A 21,678-nucleotide genomic window follows, 5' to 3' on the forward strand; every position below is an offset into this window, starting at 1 on the left:
ATTTTAAGAACCAAAAAGACTTAATAAGTACAGAACTGGAGTGTTGTGCAAACTGAAACTGACAAAAGCTGTAACTCAAACACTTCTTAGGACAACAACTCAAAGTAACGTTTGACCAGGTGTTCAGTCTGCTCCTTTCCTTATCCTGAAATCTGAAGTCACCTCCTCCAATGATCTCTTATAATTTAACCTTGAATCAGAACTTTATACCTGAAATACAACAGACTAAAACAACATTCTACCCAGCTTAAAAACATGGCTGTCACAGACCTCTGGTTCTGAGGCTCATTAGTTAAAACTACAACAGTGATTACAGTCGAGAACAGAAAAAAAGGAGTTTCTAGGTCATTTCAGACATCAATTTTGTGCTTTCGAATTTAGTAGCCTGTTATTTACAGGGCATGATTCAACCCTTCGACAGGTGCTTTGGAACAGAAAAACACTGATCAAAAACCCAGGCCGATAAAGTTTCTTTCAAAAATATCCATTTCCCAGAGTTCTCGATTAAGAATGTTTGTCAAGTCTTTCCTTAATTCCACATAGTTAGTGTATGTGGATGGAATTTCTAAAAGGTGTCCACAGGTGTGGGCAATGGGTCTTGCACTAAAACCCTCATACTTAATGAAAGTAACCTCTATCTTCTTGTAAATTATAATATCCAGAGCTGTTGTAAATCGCAAAAACTGCAGGAGTTTTGGCATCTCCAGACCTCTTACAGATCGCTGCAAAAATTTAAATGCATCTCTCTCCCCTTCATTTTGTGGATTTGAGGTGAGACAAGAGAGCACTTTTTTTGTTGTAGGTTTAAGACTATCATAGAAGCCCTCGACGGCTGAAATAGTTTGGAACTGGAGATACTGCTTTAACTGCTGTACAAATGGTTGCAAAGATGAAATCATGAGATGTGGTTTCTGAACTAGTTCCTGCTTGGAAATTTCAAGAATGACTTGGCTGAGGTTTTCAGTGGTAACCACCCTTCTACACTTGAATCTTTCAAGAAAATCAGTAAATTCATCTTCATCATCTGGAAGCTGATTCTTTCTTATAATATCTACAATAAACTCTTCCTCTACTGGGGATAGGTATTTTGAGAATGAATCAACAAACATGGAATCTGGAACTTGGTTGCCAAACAGGCAGTAGCATAAAAAGGCCTTTGACAAAAAGGTGGGGAAATAGGAGACAGACACAAACCCTCTAACTAAAATTCTCCCCACAGCCTCCCACTCCTCAACAAAGTGGTCATGTCTAACAAAGGGAACCCTTTCTCTCTCTCCTATAGTCATGGAAATAGAAAATTCACTCCAGAATAAAGTATACACTTCTCAAATTACCCCAACACCTACACCCTGTTCAAACTGACCCTTTCCATTAATCAACTTAAAATCAATATTACAGTTCATTACACTTGGGTCCTTAAAATGTTCAATCAGTTCAGTTCTTATGGATGATCGGTGAACTGAGAGAACTCTCTCTGGAAGATTTTCTGATGAAGAGGGACATGGACAATTTTGCTCCACAGGGCCTTGATCAAGATTGCAATTCTCTTCATTTGTTAGCCTTGGGTAACTGGTTTCATCAGCCACATTGCAACGCGATCCTTCTGCCTCTATCTCAGCCACACTATTCGAAAGTACTGCTACTCGTCTAGATCTTATTTCATCCATAGTTAGTGGGACTGGGGTTTCTGGTGTTTCTGTAGTATATGGACTCTCCCTCATCGGCGATCCTAGAAAGCTCATATTCTCTGTTCTGCTCACATCGAACGCATTCCTCACCTTCCAAATACGTACATCTACATACTGAACAAACAACACGCTTACCAGAATCTGATGCTACCTGAGAAGCATTCAGGTTGACCGGCCGTTCAACAGTTTCCTGAGCTGCTTTAAGTTGTTAAAAGACTGTGTCTTGGTGCTGTGATCTTAGATAGAGGTAAGTTTTCGACGGATAGAGCCCATTTTCCTTTAAATAGCTTTCAATGGTTCCTTCACCAGGAAATCGAATAATGACCATTTGGGTTGTGTCGCAGACATCTAGGAGCATATCATTAACAGCCCCAGCACAAGCACTTCTCACGTCGGGGAAAAACAAAGCAGTGGCTTTTTGCCTTCAGTTCCTCAACTGTGGGAGGTTCCGACGCAGTATAAGCAACGAACCGGTTTCCTCCACCGTTCATCTGACGAACTGGAACAAAACTCTCTGCCTGCTCGTCGTAATGAATCCAGCGAACTTGGATTCGATGTTCTTTATCGGTCTTTCTTTTCTTCCCTCTTGACTGACCCCTGATGCGGTCGAGCAATCCAGACAATCGATTTGCCGTTGGCTGGTTTGCTTCACGGGACGCTGCTTTAGAACTCGTAGAGGCAGATTCAACTCGTTCGTTGTTGTTCTGACCCCGACGTCTTATTTCCTCCCGTACAGTCTGCCTTATTATAGCATTCATCGTTTAAAACGCCAAGCACTGCCCACAAGACGAACGAGTGAACATCATTACCGCCTTCTAAAATGGCGGGAGAAGACTCACATACGTCAGTTCCCGTATGTTAAGTTCCGGTCTCTTTCGTCCAACCGAAAATCAGAACTGCGAACTGTGAAAAAGCAGAAGGGAAATGTGAAAAATCAGAACTGCGCACTGTGAAAAATCAGAAGGGAACTGTGAAAGATCAGAACTGCGCACTGTGAAAAATCAGAAGGGAACTGTGAAAAATTAGAAGGGAACTGTGAAAAATTAGAAGGAAACTGTGAAAAATTAGAAGGAAACTGTGAAAAATTAGAAGGGAACTGTGAAAAATTAGAAGGGAACTGTGAAAAGTTAGAAGGGAACTGTGAGCCTTCTGGGCCATCGTATCAAGCTGTTTTTCTTCGTTCGATTCATCTAATGAACTTGGATCTATATTTGCCAGCCATTCTGACTCTTCGTCGTCGGAGATATGATTCAAATTGTCCGCCATTTGTTTTTTTTTTTTTCGTAACTACATTCCAATTGTTCGCTTGCGCGATGCGAGAAAACCTGTTTAACCGGTAATCTACAAAAGACGAGTACAAATACCACGTGATATTTGTACTCGTCTATGACGTTATTTGTACTCGTCTATGGCGTTATTTGTACTCGTCTAGGTGTAGTTGGATAATAAACTAGGATATGCTAGTTCTTCACAACATTTATCCCTAATTATGCTTAGTGGTCTATTGCCCTCGGCAGATGCAACATTCAGAATATCTTGACGTTCACTGTCTTCTAAAAAATCAGTTGATGTTAGTATTGTATCAGTAACACCAGCAGGAATTTCTTCCTCATCTTCACTCTAATTATCTTCGACATTTACTTTTGAGGAAATGTCACTGTGGGTTTGCTCAACTGGTATTGATTGCTCACCACATGCATGATCATTTCCATTACCATTTTGGTCTTGTGAAATTTCATCATAGTATTTATTTTCCCAGTCTTGGTGTAACACAATACCTTCTTCTTTATAAAGGTCACTGTTAGTCATAAGCCAATGTGCAGCTTTGATAACTTTATGAGGTCTGACATTTAATGACTGTAACCCCGAAAGGTCACATGTGTAGCGAGGGTCGTAAGCGACGAATTTGGAGACCACACAATTGTAACGCACAACGTAAACTTTAATTGAAATAGCGTAAAAGGGCAGCGGCTTGTAGAATGATAGATGATTCGATATGTAGCTTTGCGTAGCGGTAAGGTCTTGTTGCAGTGAGATTTGTTGTGGTTCGAACTAGAAAGCAAAGAAAGGAACCTAAATAAGCCGACGCCTGTGGATGGACTACTTAACCTAGACGCACGTGGCATAGAATCGCGGAACTACACAAGCGCTAAAGATAATCATGGCGATTAAGATAATGAAGCTAACTATAACGATCAAGTAAATATAATGGCTTACTTTAGTCTGGCTCCTAGCGGTAATAGGTAGCTGATATGTGGCAATGAAAAGGAAAGTAGCGTTTAGCGAGCAAGTTGCGTTGCAACAATAAACCTCTCAAAGAACTACGTCCCTTACACAATGAAATCCGATCGCTAAACCTGTCACCCAAGTATGTACAGTTGCGCAAGAAGTAGATAATCAACGAGAACAAGACAGGAATCACGGCTAAATATAAACAAACGAACTATTATGGTATGAAAGTAACAATGACAACACTGAACTCTTAAACTGCAACTTTCTTTTTAAGTTCACTTTGATTGTAGCAGTCTCAGTTGGTAATCGTGGTAACATAGTGACTGTATTAGTTACATCTAGTAATTAGTAAAGAAATTTAACCTGAGCTATCACTTTTATGCTGACGACTCAGAGCTTTACTTGTCTTTCCAACCAACCGTACTGGGTGATAGGGATCTAGCGGTTTCTAGCATCGAGAGCTGTGTGGATGAAATCAATCATTGGATGATGGTTAATCGCCTTAAATTAAATAAAGACAAAACTGAATTATTGGTGATCTCCGCTAAACATCTTCCAAGACCACTCCTTCACGAAATTTCAATTGCTGGTGAGACTATCCATTCCGTGCGAAAGGCGAGGAATATCGGCACTATGTTCGACAGCCATTTTTGCTTTAAGGATCATATTACTGACATTTGCAAATCTTCATTTTATCATTTGCGAAATATTAGCTATATCAGGAAATATCTTTCAGCGACCACTACTGAATTGCTGGTTCATATGTTTGTATCTTCGAAGCTGGATTACTGTAATTCCCTTTTGTATGGCCTACCAGCCTACACTATAAAAAAGCTACAACACGTTCAGAATGCCGCGGCGCGCCTCGTCACACTTACAAAAAAGCATGATCACATTACGCCTGTTCTTTTCAATCTTCATTGGCTTCCCGTTAATCAACGTATTATTTTTAAGATTTTACTTATAACCTACAAGGCACTTAACAACTTGGCACCGTCGTACATTTGTGATTTGCTTACATCTTACACCCCATCGCGTCAACTACGCTCATCATCCAAGCACCTTCTGGTTTCTCCATCCTATAACTTGAAAACATATGGCGCAAGATCCTTCTCTGTAGCAGCACCATCATTATGGAATGCTTTGCCAAGTGAAAATAGAAATGCTCAGTCTGTGTCTGTTTTTAAAAGTAGATTAAAAGCTTTTCTTTTTAGAAAAGCCTTTTATAGTTAATATTAGCTGTCTTAAGTGTTAACGTTAAAGTTTTTGTAGGCGCCTTTGAACAGTAGTATACTGGCGCGGTATAAATCTTTTATTATTATTATTATTATTACATCTGCAGGCACATTGACAACATGCCCTTGTGATTTAAACTGCTTTCCCCTAGGAGCTTGCATTAGCTTTTGAAAAGCAATTCTTGGGGCTAACAACCTCCACTCTCACTCATTTAGATCTACGAATGGTGGCTTTTCTGGAAATTGCATACCATTTACGACAGCACATGGCGGTATTCTGTTTTTAACTAGGTAATCATAGGATGTTCTACAAACCCATTCAATGTCATTGACACTCACTTCATTGCAAAGATACTTGACAATATCAGGATTGGAGCATCAAAGTTTTTCTGCACTTAATACACTATGTCTATACCATAACTGATCACAGCAAGTACTTATGTACACTGGACCTTGGCAGACCACTTCATGAAACTGTGAGATAAAATACTGAATATTTGTAGTTGAGGTAGCTCTGTAACTTTTCATGTAAGCTTTATTTTTAGCCTTCTGTTTAGCCGATGCAGTAGTTGTTCTATACTGCTTCATTTACTCATTGTTCTTCCTCTTATTTTCTGGATCAGATGCTCTGTACTGCTTCATATACTCACTATGCTTTCTCTTATTTTCTGGATTAGATGATCTATACTGCTTCATATACTCACTGTGCTTTCTCTTGTTTTCTGGATTAGATGATCTATACTGTTTTCTGTATGCACTTTGCTTTTCATTTTCTTCAGTGGATGCTATTGAAGCTCTGTATTCTCTCATATAAGTAGCATTTTGTTCTCTTTTTTTGCGCTTTTTGGTTTTAGTTGCTGAGGCCTGTTCATGGAGCATATTTTCATATACAGAATCATGAATATTGCCAAGGTCTTCAACTCTGTTAATATTTTCTGGCATTCTAGAATTTTTAGGCCTTGACACAGTATAATTGCTCTTTCTTTTGAATTTATTTGTACTATCGCTTGAATTAAGGTGTGTCTTTTGACTACAAACCTGATTTGTACTTGATTCAGCTAAAGTTGGGAAGGTTGATATATAATGCAGCTCATAAATGTGCCCTATATAAATACATCTAGGATTTTGAGTCAAACTTGTTGCTTCAACCAAGGTCATTTCTGTAAAATTTGGATTAGATTCAATGATATGAATCCGTAACTTCATAGAATCTGCTACTGCTTGTATAATAATATGATCTGCCCATGTTCCCGGCCGAGACATGTTGGATATAGATTGCGACCAAGATGAATCTAACACACTTTCAATAAATCGTTCTGGATTATCTCTCATGTACTGAATACCTGCAGATCTAATTTCCAAGTGGTGATGTGAATCACCATATAACTGATGTGATACTGATTTAAAGAAACAGTCTCCTCCTCCGCCTACATCCAAATGATTTAAACCATGCCTAAGAAGTCTATAGTTAAGCAAGAAATCCGACCTGTCATTTATTGTTGCTTGAGACAAAGTGCTAACATTTGTCACTGGACCAGGGTTTGATTCAACATCTCCAGATAGTAAAACATTTTTTTCTGACTCATTGTATACAGCCACATTTGATTCTTAATCTTGGTAAAATAACTGCTGTAAAGACAGTCTAGACTTTGAATATACCTGATGTTCCACAGCTTATAATTTGAGGTAATGTTGTGCAAAACAGACGAGACAGAAAATGACTTCGTGAACAATTTTTTGTGCTTTTTCCTTAGTTTTCTACATTTCATTTAACGCAAAAGTTTTGTCAGTGAAATCCTAGATGGCTCTCTATCTCTGGATCTGCGACCCATCATTCGTAAAGGCCGTCGAAAATGTCTATATTGTCGACGTAAATTAGGTTTCCTGAAGAGGTTTACCTTGGCTGGCCCATCAGTTAAACTCACTTCACTAAAAGATGAATTTCGCTTATCGTGTGAATCACAACCAATAATCTTAACTGTATTTTTATCGTCAGAATCAGAGACAGTTCTCTCGAACCTCTGTTTACAAAACAATACGAATCGCTGAAGCAAAGACGTTTGTTTAGCTTGTGAATGATTAGATGCTGCACCTCGAAAGGCGATTCTTCTTTCCACAAGGAAGTTATTAGTTCCCAAGAGGGAATTGCTTGTGTCTCGAAAGACATGTTTACTTCCCATAAGGGAGTTATTTGTGTCCAAATGGACATTGTTTGCTCCCAAAAGGGAATTATTTTCATCTTAAGAAATTAGACTCACAGCGAAGTGCCATACGCGGAGCAACAGAAGCTGCTGTTGGGCTACACGAGGCAGACTTGCCAAACAAGCACTTTGATTCAGGAATCGCTACTTTGTACGAAGTTTTAGCAGCAAACAACGGAAACAATGTTCGAGAGCTCTGTCTTGTTCCTAGAGTTAAATAGTACAAAACCATCGCTAATATATGACAACTTACCGCCCAGAAACAGATCAGAAAACGATGCTTCGACGTTCACCATGTACTCACGTGATATGCGAAGAAATATCGACTGTGAAATCTCAACCAGGTTCCCAGGACCATGATTAAACGCTTGTCACAAACATACTTCGGACATGTCAATAAACCATCGACAGAGGAGTCCGCGTCCCATCGCCATTACTTCGGCTTTCCGAATTACGTACTCACTCACTTACTTACAACACGCTGACAATACGGTTTCGCTTCTATGAAGCTGAAACCACAAAAAGTGGATCATTGGAGAATGCATTTCAAGACTTTTTATTAGCTTAGCCATTGTGGTATATGCTGAGTCAGTACGATATCATACATCTAAAAATACCATAATCTACAATATGGCGGTGAGTCCCGCGTTTGGTTCCACAAAATTGGCCAAAAACGATGAAAAAATTTTTTTTATACTTGTTTTTTCGTACCTTCTAGCTCCTGAATTCGTTCTTCCATTTCGTCGGATCGCTGAATCCGTTCTCGGGCAGCTTCGAGGGCACTTTTCATAGCTTTGAACTTCTTGGTCCAACTTGTTTTCTCTCCCTTCTTGCTGGCGGCTACACTATTTTCCTCTTCGCTGTGAACAAATGATACAAAAGATGTTACTCACAAATTTAATGCCGGTTTTAACGACTATAAGTTGTGAGTGATTAGCGAGTTTTCTTTCAATTTTCTTTGTTTATAATCTATTTTAAAGGTATATGTTCTTTAGTCTTTTCTAATCTAAAATAAACTTGACGCTAAACCATCGTATGGCAGGGTGACTTGCTGCAAAATATTAGTTTGGAATCTTTCACCTAGAATTGGCGAATATACATTATGCCTTACCAATCTTCCAGACCACTATTTTCCGCGCTACGTTTACTGGTACTCTTCTTGGGTTTCTCACTTTCCACGACTCTGTGTACCAAACTGGAGTCTAAACATTGGCAACGAGTTATAGAGTCATCGCAAAACCCACATCTGTTGGGGCAATCGATGAGTGTGTGTCCATCTGCCTAACCACATATTCTACACTTTTTCTTTCGCGACTCAGCCATAATGAAAGAGAGTTCTGGTACCAGATAATATTATTGAAGAGAGATATGTACTCGCCGTAAGTCACCCATGGAGATAATGCTGTGACGTCGTTGCAAGCGACAATTGCTAGAGTACTATTGCTTTTGACAGAAATTTTCTTTTGATCTATGGAGTTATATCCTGTGCGTGGATGCTTTTAATCTCCACGACCTAATCGAAAAACTGTGAGCATTAGGGGGCGGACCATTTCACTTTAAGGTGGGGTCTGATTGAGTGATTTTTTCACGGCTTTTCGGGAGTAAGCTGCGATCTTTGAAGACCTTTTGCCACAAACTATGTCGAAGAATTGTGATATTTTGAGAAAATTTGTCACTACGGTGTCCATTTAAGCCACACGACTCGCCTATCAGTTTTTAGCTACTCTAACTTTAGATGCCGATAGGTACTGTGGTAAAACCCGGAGGCCAGCAAAACGTGGTACGTGGTAGAATAAAGTCTCATTGCTCTTCTAACTAATCCTTTCATGAGCGACAACGAATAAATGCAAAATTTGGCATAGAAAACAAAGAGGAGAAACTTATCGAATTGCCTCTGCCTTAAGGCAAGGCGAAGCGAAGATGCTTAGCTTTTAAATAACGAGAATACGCGATGGTTGCGCCTTAGTCTTCACATTCGATGACGCCTTCCAACCCCCCTCCTTTCCTTGGAGAGATGTTGGTTGCTGAGTATAGATACCTTGGAGTAATTTTGGATGAGTCGCTTTCATGGAACGCACACATGAATTATCTACTTAGCAAAGTCAGTAAGAGATTAGAAATTCTTGGCCGCACTAGGGGGAGCATTAGTATGCATACTGCTGGTATAATTTATAGATCATTTATTCTTCCTGTTCTTGATTATTTTGATACCGTTTAGAATTGTTGCGGACCTAAATGCTGATAATATAAGTAAATTACAGAGACGTGCGGCAAGGATTATCATGCAAAACAACAGCAGTGATGAAGCGCAAGCTCACCTTAGATATGATACGCTTGGGCTTAGACGGGAGACTCGTGCGTTAAACCTTGTGAAGAAATGTCTAAATAAGCGCTGCTCGCAATTTTTAATGGATTACTTTTCTTTTAATAGAGATATTGTACAGAGAAAAACGCGGAAAAATCCAACGATTACAACTGTGCTAATTAAAACTTAATTAGCAAGAGCAACCTTACACTGATTAGTGTTTACCAATCTCAAGACTTTTGCAATTATGGTTAATTACCAAACTCAGATCTGAAATAGAGTGAGGTAACATTTAGGGAGTTGTTTTGGAGCGTTAAGCAAGAATTGTTACTTAAGATCGCGGGTACCATCCTGACATGGTTTGTCATGAGTTCTCCCATTTGGAAGTTCACCCCCCAACGTAAAACAAGTTCGCTCCATCTTTATTTGTCAATTCGCCTCCCAAAACTTTCGAATTGTTTCTCTACCACAGAATGTATTTAGACTATTCATTTCCTGTCGAAATCCTAATATTTTTGCCTCCATCGAATTTTCAGAGCGAAACCATAACTAGATTCGATCAATATGGAAATTCTTAAACATATCAACGCACTACTCACGCACGACTTTCTGCTCCTTACTACACACTTAAATTCATCACAACTCTCTCCGCCCGCCTGGTAACAAAACTTTTTCATAACGCTGTCACATGACTGTTAACCAATTATGGTAAGAGGCTACATGTGGTTTGTGGTCTTAGTGGTTTGTGAGACAAATCTCACAAAGATCTGTGGTCATTTCCAACATTCAGATCAATGGCCATGCAAATATGACATTTGCACGTACGACTTCAAACTAAGGACTATGCAACTGTGTTCAGATATCACATCTTGTTATATCAAAAACCTCTCAGAATCTTTCTCAATCATAAAATGTTATTTAATTTACCTATTTCCTTCCATTTAAATTGGCTTTTGGGGAGATTCTAAATCTAACGAAAAAGGAAGATTAAGATGGAAAATGATCATTTTGCGCTCAGTCCTAGCTGCTGATTCTTACAAATTCTTACAATAAATTTACAGGTCAAGTGAAATCTGTCTATAAACTTTCCACCAAACTATATTGTTGTGTAAATGTCAAGCAAATCAAATCTGCAGAGCATAATGAGGGGGGGCGGGGGGAGGGGATTTTTGCGTGACATATCTCACCTTTTAAACCGAGCCAGTTGTTTAAGCTATTTTGGGGGCTCTCTCTGTTTTCAATGTTGCAATTTTATCTGTCAACAAAGCGTGTCTCTATTTCCATTGAATTGAAAAAAATTGTATAAACTATTAAAAGAAAAGCCAAACTTTCATCGCTAGGGTCAGAATTCTTTGTAAAACAACCGATTTTGAACGAAAAAAGTCAGATGGACCAGGTGGGATATTTTGAGGCACTCAGTCAGATTGTTGAATGTGGGTTAGGCTGATAGCGTACTGACGCTAGGTGTGATTTGTTTCAATGGCAAGAAAACTTATGATACTTACACTACCTTATTGGTTTTCAGGAGAAGGCTTTGGTTTATTTTTACAACTTTATCGCGTTTACGTAATTTGTGGCCATGTCCGGCTGGTTTCTTGCCAACTCGATTGTACAAAACCCAATTTTCCATGAATAGGCCTTTCACTTATTCATCGTCAGTTAACTCAAACCCCCGTGACTTCACACTGTTAAGTTCATTTTCTTGGCAGGTCAAATATAGAGGCGTTGTTCTGTTTTGGTGTAAAATTGACAGATTATTTGCTCACAGTGGATCACTTAAAATTTTAATTATCAGCTGAAATATTAAATCAGGCACGAACGACATAGGCCTTCATTTCCATACTCCCATGATCCCATAAAGGGAGTCACTTGTACTCCTGCTTCTGAGTTTTTTTCTTCCCTCAAGGAATGTCCAAGCACTGGTTCTGATTCCTGCAAGAAGAGGTGAGTGTAAAGAGATTTTATTATTTAAGGTACATGAATTGTGCTGTTTCTGTGATCTCTCCGAGCGTTACTTTCCCATCTTACTAAAGAACCACCTGGTAAGGTTACATCAATTTCTACACTTTTTTTTTATTCTACATTTTCCGCGCGTGTTTCTTGTTATGGTCTAAAATTTACTTTTTAGCAAAACAAAAACACTAGCTACGGTTGACAACAATCAAAGGTTGCGTTTGCACCTAACCAGTTTTTTTTTCGGATTCATTTCGGGAGGTTTTGGTATTGTATTCATTTTGCCTTGTACACGCCAGCACACGAATCAGTTATGTCGACAGCGGCTCCGAAGATTTTGATTCCGAAATTTAAAGTGCGGAATTTACAACCAGAACGTTTCGTCTTTTTAACGATTTTTCTCACCAAACCGGATATTTTTTAGCTCTCTCGTTTCTGCTTTTTCTCCAAGTTTTGACCTTATTGGTCAGAGCAATCTACATATATAAGTTTTGAAAACAGTTTTTTTCGACGCCAGTAAACCTTACATTACCATTCTGGATGTTTTAAGAAAAAATACGAACAGTCGTAGGGCTTCTATAATATTTTTTTCTTCAACCAGGGCAGTCATTGTTACCTTTGGTCCGTTCTTAATTATCATAGGAGATTCGAACTGAAAAAATCTGGTTGATAATTCAATTATGACTATTTCAGCACGGAACATCGATGGATTTATTGATGAGTAAAAACAGTTGAGAGCCCGAAACTTCTGCTGAGGAAATAAAATATAAAATAAGAAGAGTCACCTCTAGTATAAACAAAGTCAGAAAATGATCTAAGAAAGAATGGCTAATTCAAACATCTGTTGTTACCTTGCAAAATGTTCTCGTGGAGCCTTTAGCTCAGCCTTATTGTAATAAAAACAACTTGCCATATTGTTTCTTAAACACGAAGGCGCGCTATATAAGGAAGTCTTTCCTGGGAACACCTAGGCTTATTTGTCACTCACCGTTGACGTGTATGGGTCAAATTTAAATGCTGGTAGACGAACAAAAGGAGCTTATGAGATATCTATTGTTACTTTCACCACATGTGGCATGAGGTAACGTGCGAACCACCTACTTCGATCTCAGATTTACCGCCACAAATTAAGACAGTTTCCATTGGAGAAAGGAAATACAAATCTCAAAAATTCTTGTATTGTGATGAAGACATAAAACAATTTTGAGGAATGCGCCCGCTGTTCACTGCTTTGGAGTAGCTGTAGCTCAAGCTGACTTGACTCTAAGAGTTCTACATCACACGACGGTTGATTGACAAATGGTCCAGTGGGACCTAAGGCTCCTTTTATAGCGCGCCTTCGTGTTTAAAAGTGTAGAAAAATCGACAAGTACATTCCCAATAGGCATCAGATGGTTTATTGTAACCATAGAATGTAACTTCTCAAATTGTATAATCAGAAAAGTTCGAGAAGAAAATTTCCAAGATTTTGTTTGGTATCTTCACGTTTATCTCTAAAAGTATATTTTAACAGTTTTTTTTTCATTTTTTTTCTTCATATAGGTTAAATAGCGACAGGTAAACATTTACACGTTATGAGCTTCAACATGTGATGCCTTCTTTCATATTTTACTGCTCCAATCAACAGAATTGTGTCCAGTCTTTTCAATGCTTTTTTTCTGTAGCTAAGGACGATTTTTACGAGTCTTACATAATTTATACGACAGCTTCTCTCTAAACCATTAAAAAATATAAGTCATTTAAAAATATTTGTTAAACGGAAATAGCCATTTAATAGCCATTTCATGGCAATGAAGTTTTTTATTTTTTTTTTTTATCAGTCCTCTTTCATTTGTTACATCAGCTTTCTTTGTAAGAACGCCAAGATGGCCATGAGAGGTTTGCTGGGCAGCGAAAATTTCATATTTATGAAAGCTGTATTTACGATGATGATGTGCATGCGGAGTGAAAGGGAAGGAACTTTTGCCTCTGAAAGTGAGTTAAACTAACTTATTTGGTTTTTCTAAAAAATATGTGACATTGAATTGAAAAAATAATATATCTCGTAGGAAGAAAGCCACAGTGAATCAACTGAACTCCCGTTTTATTTGTATCAATAACAAATTTGCATTGATGATAATTTGCGCAAAATAGCTATGCTAAAAAATTGGTAAGCTTTCCAAGGTGAGGAGTCCTCGTCTCGAGCACTTATACACTTCCAGCAAAGAAAATATGAAAATTTCTACCTACCGAAAGGAATATTAAATTTTCAAACATCAGAAAGAGCTCAATGATATTAAAAATAACCCTGAACGCCTAAAAGGAGTTATATTTTCGCCATAACTGTTAATAACAGCAAACTTTTTACAGTTTGTGGTCAGGTTATAGACAACACGCTGAAAAGTCCCGGATATCCAAGCGCGAACTATCCTAAGAAGTTGGACTGTATTTATGTGGTTCCCATTCCATCTGGCATGGCTATGAACGTTTCTTTTGAAGACTTTTACATTGAGTATGATAGCACATGCGAGTAAGTGATTTATTCAAACATGACAGTCATAAATAGGAAAGGAGAGATCTTTGTACTCCCCTACCCTTCTACTCTCTTTTTTTTTTACTCTTATGTGCCCTATTTCCTTCGGCCACACTTGGGTGTGTGTGTGTGTGTGTGTGTGTGTGGGGGGGGGGGGGGAGGGGGGGGAGCATGGAGCATATAGGAAAGAACGATCTTTGTGCTTCCCTAACTTCCGATGTTTGTGGCTTTTTAACACCTGTGTGCCCTTTTTCCTCACGCCACACTGAAGTAGCTGAAAGAAAACTAAAATGACGGCTGCTCGTATTGTACCAGCAAAGTTCGTAGCCCTAACCTCATAACGAGAATTCTAAAGAGAGAGCTTGATGGGAGAGCAGCACAGTGTAGCTTCCTTCGATCGTACAAAGAATAAGGGAAAGGAATTCATTAAAGATGGTGTAGATTTCGAGTTTCAAGCCTTGTTTTATGATAATCCTTGCAAAAACACCACATTCTTCCGATTGAGTTGGGCGTTTATTCGAGAACAGCATTCGGTAAATTCGTGTTTGTCTCACAGGTATGATCGTGTGATGATTGCTAATGAAGAAAACCACGACTATGGAATGTACTGTGGAGACCGGACAGGCCATACAGTTCTTGTCTCTGGCAAATATATTTTGATAACTTTTCACACGGACGGGGAAACCCAAGAGAGGGGATTCCGCCTTCTACTTACTGCTTTTCCAATCAGTAAGTGTAGACTAAGTGGAGAATTGTTTTCTTTCACAGTGTCTCAATTTCAAAACAACTTTGAAATTAAACTATTTCATGGTTAGACAGACATATAGAGTTTAGAGATATAAGCTCGGCAAAAGGAGTGGAAGAATGGTGAAGTATGGCAAACGTTTACATAGACTGCAAATGTGGAACAACTCAAATTCATTTTCGAAAATATCTTGCGTGGCTCTTAAAACCTGCGAGAGGTGCTGTGAATAATATTTTCAGAATATACAATAGAATTCAAAGACCTTACGTGTATTTGATTGGCTGAAGAAGCTAACCCTTCAAGAGGGACTCTTTACTCACGGCAGGTAGGGAAAATATCAAGTCCAGTGACTGCATAAATAAGTAGGAAGGATAAAATTTTAAAGCAATACCTGGTAGATGTTTCTTTAGCGATTTTATTACTAAAGCTGTTATGTAAATGAATGACGAAAATAAATCGTGGTAAATAAGGAATGTCTTCGTGGGCAATTGAAATGAAACATGTTAATTTTATGGGGAGAGGTTATTTATGAGTATTCCTTAATAACGCACTAACTTATTTTAACAGGAAACAGAACGACCAATCAGCCATCTCCAAGTGGTAAATACTATTTCAAATTAATTATAGTTGATAAGGCCCTATCTGTAATTCAAATACCATTAATTAATTATAGTTGATAAGGCCCTATCTGTAATTCAAATACCATTAATTAATTAATTATAGTTGATAAGGCCCTATCTGTAATTCAAATACCATTAATTAAATAATTATAGTTGATAAGGCCCTATCTGTAATTCAAATACCATTTTATCAAACTGAAGACTTTCTCACATACCGTCCATAAAAGATTTTTGGAGATTATCTTACCCCGGCCGATTTTATAGAATACGTGGTCAATTAAATATGTGCTGATGATAATGATATTTCAAAGGTGTTGCTTAAACAATGTTGTTGCATGTCGATAGGGTGTGGTAAGGTGGTAAACGACACACTTATGAGCCCGAGTTACCCAGCAAACTACCGAGCGAATCAGGACTGCATTTATTTGGTTCCTATACCACAAGGCACAACAATGAACATTTCCGTTCATGATTTCGATGTGGAAGATGATGACCTGTGCAGGTAAGGGTGGAGATAAAATTAAGTACGATACTTATGGTTATGTGAATGTAACAAAGTCGTTTCGAGGAAAAAAAAACATTGAGGAAGGCCAATGCAGAGATATTTTTTTTAACCTAGTGTTGATTAATTTGTAAATTGATAACTTAAATTGGGTCAAATTTTGTTGGCGAGGTGTATAGCAGAAACATTTTAAATCTAATTGAATTTTAATTACTCCATTTTCACTGCAATTAAATCCTCACATGATAATGATAATATGAATAATAATATTATTATAATAACAGTATTAAAAATTACAATGTAAAGATGAAATAAACAATTTTTAATACAAGAGAAAAATCGAGTTTCCAGATGGGATTTTTTTCTCTTGTATTAAAAATTGTTTATTTCATCTTTACATGCTCACTTTGGAGGCTGGTTGGCTGCATGTGATGCTTTAATGCATGTGATGCTTTAATGTGACAGCGTGATGCTGTTAGTGAGCTTCTATGCGCTAGCTGATGTTTGGCTGTGTAGCCGCGTGATGCGGTTCCAGTCAATACCCACTCATTGACCCTTGCTCACCATAGAGTCTCCTGTAGCTCAGTGGTTAGAGCCTCCGACTAAAAATTACAATAACAGTTAATAAAAATCTAAGTCCATAACAAGACTGTGGGGTAGACTAGAAGGGAACTGACGAACCATGCGTGCTAATCTTGACCTTGTCACTTTATACTCAGTCATATAAAGCAAATTAGATGAATGGAAGCTGAAACATAACCATTTATTTCCATTTGTATGCAGTTTTGATTATTTGGAATTTACCAATGAAAAAAATGACGATTGGTAAATACTGTGGCCAAATATCAGACCCCGGGCGGACTGTTCTTTTAACTGGAAAGTACGCGATACTGATATTTCACTCCGACTCCAGCGGTCAGAGAAGAGGTTTCCTTTTATTCTTAACAGCCATTCGTCCAGGTAGGTCACTTCAGAGAAGTGCACAACTATTCAATAAAAATCATCCAAACAAATGCAAAAAGAGAGACCTTGTTTTCCACTTGTTAAGACCTATTAAAGGAAACGTTTGGGTGGGATGAGTGGACTACATTTGTGTTTAAAGTGAAAGGAAACTAAACGATTATTTTATTTATTTTCCAGACGCTTTCGTGTCTGCTGATCGAAGTTTGCAGGAAGCTTGTCACATATAAATCCTGCTCAGTGGCAGGGGTGTAATCTGAAAGACTGGAGTTCAGTTCCAACGGCAGACTCGAACTGTTTTCTTTGCCGTGATAAGACGAACAACATCTTTCTCGAATTGTTCATCTTTTCCTTTTGCCCTTTGCAAAACACACTGATTTTAGTAGAAAATCGTCCTTAACGTTCAAGAAAAATTGCAATATCTTATTGAACAACGTGAAGACCGCTTGTGTCCGCTTTAAGACTTTTTTTTTTTACAGTTCCACCCATGGTATTCGTACCGGCTTCCGTTGTACGATCATTGCCAGGCTACGAAGTGACGTGCTCAGCGACCGGAAGTCCTCCTATTTACTTGGCTTTAATGAGGGATAACGCAGTTCTGGTAAATACAACCACTCCAGCACGAGTCAGATTGTGCATGGAAGGAAACTACACTTGTGTCGCAACGAGCAGATATGGAACCAACATGAGCAACTTCGTATTAAAATTTGTTGGTAGGTGATTGGTTAGCTTTAGATTGACGTAGGTTTAAATTTCAGTTTAAGATCTTCTTCTATTGCTGCTATTGGGCGACACTAAATTCTTTTCTCAAGTCAAACTAGATCAATACTCACAAACTTCAAGTGAGGGCATTCAGCCAGTAACCGACCTCGAGGTCATTTACCCAAATAACTTTTCATGATGCAACTCTAAAGCATCACTTTCACCAATAGGTACTTTGTTTACGAAAATAGGCTAAGACGATAGATTTGAGATTAAAAAAAAAATTTCTTTACCTTACAGACTGTGAGCATAACTGTCGCCATTCGTGGGAAGGCCGAACTTTTGGGAATAGTCTCTACTGCCAAGGGTTGGTGTCACCAGAGCTCTCTATGAAATGCACTGCAACGGTTACCGAAAAGATGTAAGATCATTGACTTCCATCATTTATATTTATATGGCATAAGGAGAAGTTAACACCATATAAACTATTTAGAATCGTATTGACCTTCACTTTGTTTCACTATTCTGTGAGTCTGTCTCAGACTGTCTCATTCATATATAATTTGAATATATCAACAAAGTTGAAATGGTAAATTGGCCACCGTTACGATTATAAAAGCTGACGTTTCGAGCGTTAACCCTTCGTCGGAGCGAATTTTCAGTTCTATCCAAACAGCTGGTTCCGCAATCCATGCGAACCACTACGTCTCTCGTCTTACTCAGCTCATTTGAAGATGACTTTTTTTATTTACAGGTCCATGGAAAACACAGGAAACTTTTCACATCCTTCGCCTAGTATTTTGTCAGGCCTGTACAATCTACACTGGCTGTTAGTATATAAGGCTAGGTTGAAATATACGATGCTAACTACTGTAATTACTTAGCTAATCCCGGAGATAAAAGCAGTGAATAATAAAAAAAACAAACAATCAAACAAACAGGAGGACTCTCAACGCTTTTCCATAAAAATTCCATAAATAAAAATCTATTAAGCTTGGGTGAGGGTTCTAAACGCAGGTACCGAGCAGTTAACCATAGCAGCTACAAGTTGACTGTTGAGTTGATCTGCTGGAGTACACTAGGTCTTCACCTTTCCTTCTCAAGGCTTAAAGGTCGTCCATTTAAATAGGTTTACCAAAAACGTATAATAATAATTAATTTCGTATGATGCACGATCCTTCGCAGTAGATTGCGCTATGTATGCAATAGCGAAAATCAGACCTGAAAAAAATCAGGCCCGTACGGGATTCGAACCACTGACCTCTGCGATACTAGTGCAGCGGTCTACCAATTGAGCTAACAAGCCAACTGTGAGCAGGCCGTTAAGTTGATAAGTCAAATATATGAACTTCATATATTCATTGTATCTGATTTATCATCACGGGTTTATTATGAATCAACTTAACGGCCTGCTCCCAGTTGGCTTGTTAGCTCAATTGGTAGAGCGCTGCACTAGTATCGCAGAGGTCAGTGGTTCGAATCCCGTACAGGCCTGATTTTTTTTTTCAGGTCTCATTTTCGCTATTGCATACATAGCGCTATCTACTGCGAAGGATCGTGCATCATACGTATTTAATACCGAAGTTCAAATATATGAACTTCATATATTCATTGTAACCAAATAATTAATTTCAGTAATCAATGGTTAAGAGTCCTTGGGATTAGATGTTGTTAACTGCAAAGGTGTGTGAATATCAAGAAACTGTGCCATAGCCAGCTTCATCTGTTAAGATTGAATGGGACCGATAATGTAAAACCCAACTGATTTTAAATTTTCATAACGACTGTGTATGTTTAACAGGTCACTGAGAACAAACAACATTCAAGAGTTACCACGAAACCTATTTACCAACTTAACAAAGTTACGATCACTGTAAGTTTGGCAAAATTGACTACGAAAGTAAGTTTTATACCAAGATAGGAAACTGAATTCTTTTTCTTGAGCAGCAGACTCAGTGGCCTTATGTTTGCTGCATTACAGTTCGAGGGGGGTGGCCCGGTTACCGGCGACCTCGGAAAGCTGTTTGTGTCTGCACTGTTTGCATGTAAAATCGAGATTTTAAAATCAAAAGGATAGCATTGGGAAACGAAACCTAGGGGACTTGTTTTGAACTTAGGTCTACTCTGCTATTCGTCAGATTTTGACTTACTTGATATGAGACAAGATATCTCAGCCTCCTATTCATCCAACCGGGGATGCTCCCAGTGATTATAGTATGAAGTAACTAAGAATATCGTTAAGCGTCCTAGATAAGAGGGTTAGCCTGAGCTTTTCGTTGGATTTTGCTGATAGTTCGCTTGTCTCAAGTAACATTCTTGGGTTACGATTTTTGCCGCAAGAATAAAGCCTAGTAACAGAGTGATATCAGTCTGGGCTCGACATCGGGCCTTTCCGTCCTGGCAATGTTACAGACTAGACCACAGGGCCTTTCTTCTTTCATTAAACAGTTTGCTCTCCGTAAATTTTGATCGCGGTATAGCATATCTAACGTCCCCAGCGGCAATAATCCTCCCCACATGTGCTAAACGTCTTATCTTTAATGAATCATAAATATCAATTTTTATAGGCTCTTGAGGACAAACAAGATCACATTTCTCCCTGAAAGAGTGTTTGCTACATTAAAAAGTCTGTGGCTGCTGTACGTAAACAACTTCCATGACACTTCTAATGAATTTTTCAAACTATTTTGGATCTATTTTGGTTTACGTTAGGCACTTTCCATGATCAGTTTGTTCCTAGTTAGATTTGAGTCCAACATGGATCGACTAACATGTCTTTTGTCCAGAGCTCGGAAACCAGTATAAGGGAACTCAAGGGTTATTACGAATGGTGAACATTTCTCCTGAAAAAGAAAATTACATTATGTCCTTCAAATAACTCATACCTGCATCTCTTTCCATCTTAAAATATTTTATTAAGTACATCGCTATGGTTAAAAATTCCTCTCGATAGGGATTTGGCTTCAAACTTCATTACCGTTTTACCAGAGAAAATATTTGCTGACCTACCAGGTTTAACTTTCCTTTAAGTAGATAGCCGCATCTCAATTAACTGGAAGATAAGACGATTATTGTGTGTTTATGTACTAAAGGCAAAGGTTAGTTGTAAATAAATTCAAAAAAGGTAACATCACCAATAGTCTTTAAATCCAGTTTGTAATTGCTGTTTCAGTTTGAATTAACAAAAATCTATTTTGTTCGATGAATTCCCGAAGACGAATTAATATTTTCGTTCACGGCAAAAACACTACTCAGAGAAGTACATAAATATCGACCCAGATAAGTTTCATAGTTACGATACAACGTGTTGCCTACAAAGAAGTTCTCGAGAAAGTCTTGGAATATAATGAAAGACGAGAAGTAGCTTTCTGTCTTCGAAGCTGCCCCTCGTAAGAGGTGTCATATCGTAAAGTTGAGTGGCTGCCCGAAAGGTCAAACGCCTTGCAATTCTATAAAATTGTGAATGCAAATTAAACCGGTTGACGTCATGACTTTCCTTTGACAGGTCCCTTTCTGACAACGCTATTAAGTTTCTACCCGATAGAGTGTTTGCCGCTCAAGAAAATCTTGTCTGGCTGTAAGGGCTTCAAACAATTTTTTCTTGAACACAGTTTGTTTTTGGTAAACATTATCTTTGTGCGAGTTTGATTTATGCAATAAAACTGTCAGTGACTCACTCAACCTCGCTGTGCACATGAGGCCTTTACACGGTCCCTCCAGATCGTCCTGTCTTGGGCTAATCTCGAGGTACTCCCCAAAGACAACACTCTTCATTTCTTTTAGTATCGTTCACCTCCATGCAGTTCCTTCGTGCAACTGGAGTCCTTGCCGGTGCAACTCCTGCAAGGACAGTGGGCTCCATTCTTAGCACGCCGGGTCAAGCCACCTCCACCTCCTTCGCTGGTTCTCATAGGTTTCTGTTCCGTTGTTTGTAGTAGTCTAGCATTGAGTATTTTATTAGGCCACAATGAACAGGAAGAAACTTATTACGCATAATTGGCGCACACTTGAGTTTATATTACT

The 21,678-nt window shown here is 38.5% G+C and overlaps 1 protein-coding gene and 2 pseudogenes across 1 annotated transcript; 2 read left to right on the plus strand and 1 right to left on the minus strand.

Moving 5' to 3' along the window:
• Nucleotides 1-446: 446 nt before the first annotated feature.
• On the minus strand, nucleotides 447-2,463 carry LOC111344019 (uncharacterized; annotated as a pseudogene).
• Nucleotides 2,464-13,041: 10,578 nt separating this feature from the next.
• LOC148727042 (CUB and peptidase domain-containing protein 1-like) lies at nucleotides 13,042-14,997 on the plus strand. Its single transcript, XM_088728623.1, has 4 exons — nucleotides 13,042-13,588; nucleotides 13,964-14,123; nucleotides 14,683-14,855; nucleotides 14,942-14,997. The coding sequence occupies exons 1-4, from the start codon at nucleotides 13,399-13,401 to the stop codon at nucleotides 14,995-14,997; spliced, it is 579 nt and encodes a 192-aa protein (XP_088584749.1). The 5' UTR covers nucleotides 13,042-13,398.
• Nucleotides 14,998-15,826: 829 nt separating this feature from the next.
• On the plus strand, nucleotides 15,827-21,651 carry LOC148727043 (uncharacterized; annotated as a pseudogene).
• Nucleotides 21,652-21,678: the final 27 nt, after the last annotated feature.

The sequence above is a fragment of the Stylophora pistillata genome, chromosome 7, assembly GCF_964205215.1.
Source record: "Stylophora pistillata chromosome 7, jaStyPist1.2, whole genome shotgun sequence".
NCBI classification, from domain to species: Eukaryota; Metazoa; Cnidaria; class Anthozoa; order Scleractinia; family Pocilloporidae; genus Stylophora; species Stylophora pistillata.